Here is a 1850-nt window from a genome sequence, read left to right as displayed (position 1 = left end):
GGCGGCCGGGACCCCTCCTCAGAGCCAGGCTGCTGCGGGGGCACCCAAAGGCGACGCTGCGCTGCCAGCCGTCCCCAAGAGCGGCGCCGACGGCAAAGCGGCCGCACCGGACGTCCCCAAAGGCGGCACCGAGGCCAAGGCGCCGAGCGCCGCGTCCCCCACCGTCCCCAAAGGCGGCGCCGAAGCCAAGCCGGTCCCGACAGCAGCACCGGCTGCACCCTGCGCAACCACTGAGCCCAAACCGGCGACGGCGGCGTCACCCACCGTCACCAAAGAGGCCAAACCGGCGACCACGGCAGCCCCCGCCGTCACCAAACCCAGCGCCGAGGCCAAACCGGCAACAGCAGCATCTCCCGCTGCTCCCGGCACAACTGATGTGAAAGTGGCGACGACGGCGTCACCGACGGCCACCAAACCCAGCGCCGAGGCCAAAGTGACGGCGCCGACCCCGACGGTCACCAAAGTCACCGGTGAGGCCAAACCGGTGACGGCGGCGGCACAGAGCGCCCCCAAAGGCGCCGCCGATGTCAAACCGCTGACAACCGAAACGAAACCGGCGCTGCCGCAGCAGCCGCTGCCCAAAGCCGCAGCGCCCATCGTCACCACGACCGGCACCGACGTGAAGCCGCCAACGGAACCAACGCAGAGCGGCGGCACCAAAACCGGCACCGCGCCGCTGCCGCACGGCAGCCCCAGAGCCAGCAGCGTCACGGTGACACCGCAGGGCGTCCCCAAGGCCACCGCCAGCACCGCGCCGCTCACACCGCCATCACAGCAGCCTGCGCACAGGGCCAACGCCGCCCCGCTGACGGCACCGGCGCAGCAGCCCGGCCCCAAAGCCGCCCCCAACAGCGTGCCGGTGGCAGCGCCGCACCAAGCCGTCCCCAGGGCCGCCCCGGTGGCAGCGCCGCAGCAGGCCGTCCCTAAGAGCACTGCCGACACCAAACCGGCGCCGCCGCAGCCCATCATCCCTAAGGCCAACGCCGCGCAGCTGACGCCGCAGCAGCCCGTCCCCAAGGCCGCCACGGACACCGCAGCGCCGCCAACCGCCCCCAAAGCGCCGTCTGACAACAGAGCCGCCACCCCCAACGCCGCCGGCGAGCCGCACAAAGCACCGCTCACCCCGCAGAGCAGCTCCAGCGCCGACACCAAACCGCAGCCCAGAGCGGCGGCGCCCGGCCACGATGCCTCGCCGTCCCCCAGCCCCAAATCCGCGCCGCCCGCCCTCCCCAAACCCGTGCCGCTGATGGCGGTGACGCCGCAGATGGTGACGGCGCAGGTGGTGATGGCGCAGATGGTGACGGCGCAGATGGTGACGCACCTCCCGGCCGCCAAACCTTCCCCGCTCATCCCCAAACCCGCACCGAAAATGATGACGCCGCCGCCGCCGCCTCCAGGCCTGCCGAGGGCACTGGCGGCCGCCAAGCTGCTGGGTTTGCCTTCCTCCCCGGTGGCTTCGGCGATGCACGGCAAAGTGACGCCGCGACCGCTGCCCGCGTCGCCCGTCCCCATGGCCGCGTCACCCGCGTCGCTGGGGCCCGACGCCGCCCGCGTGGCCCTGGCAGCCAACATGGCGGCAGCCAACATGGCATCCAATATGGCGGCCAGCATGGCAACCAGCGTGGCATCCAATATGGTGGCCAGCATGGCGGCTAACGTGGCATCCAATATGGCGGCCAGCATGGCAACCAACATGGCATCCAATATGGCGACCAACGTGGCGTCCAATATGGCGACCAACATGGCATCCAGTGCAGCATCCAATATGGCGACCAACGTGGCATCCAATATGGCGACCAACTTGGCATCCAGTGCAGCATCCAATATGGCGGCCACCACGGCATCCAGTG

The 1850-nt window shown here is 70.6% G+C and overlaps 1 protein-coding gene across 1 annotated transcript; it reads left to right on the top strand.

The window, feature by feature from the left end:
* Window positions 1-4: 4 nt before the first annotated feature.
* On the top strand, window positions 5-1846 carry LOC122191913 (flocculation protein FLO11-like; the record flags this gene model as incomplete). The annotated part of the gene is made up of 1 exon (XM_042892318.1): window positions 5-1846. A coding segment is annotated over one exon (1842 nt), but the record flags the coding sequence as incomplete, so codon positions are not given.
* Between the last annotated feature and the right edge of the window lie 4 nt (window positions 1847-1850).

This window comes from Lagopus leucura, unplaced genomic scaffold (genome assembly GCF_019238085.1).
Source record: "Lagopus leucura isolate 7727_CA_CO unplaced genomic scaffold, USGS_WTPT01 32342-0_obj-0_obj, whole genome shotgun sequence".
Taxonomy (NCBI): domain Eukaryota; kingdom Metazoa; phylum Chordata; class Aves; order Galliformes; family Phasianidae; genus Lagopus; species Lagopus leucura.
Note: the sequence above shows the minus strand (reverse complement) of the source record. Positions and strands in the feature narration are given on the sequence as shown.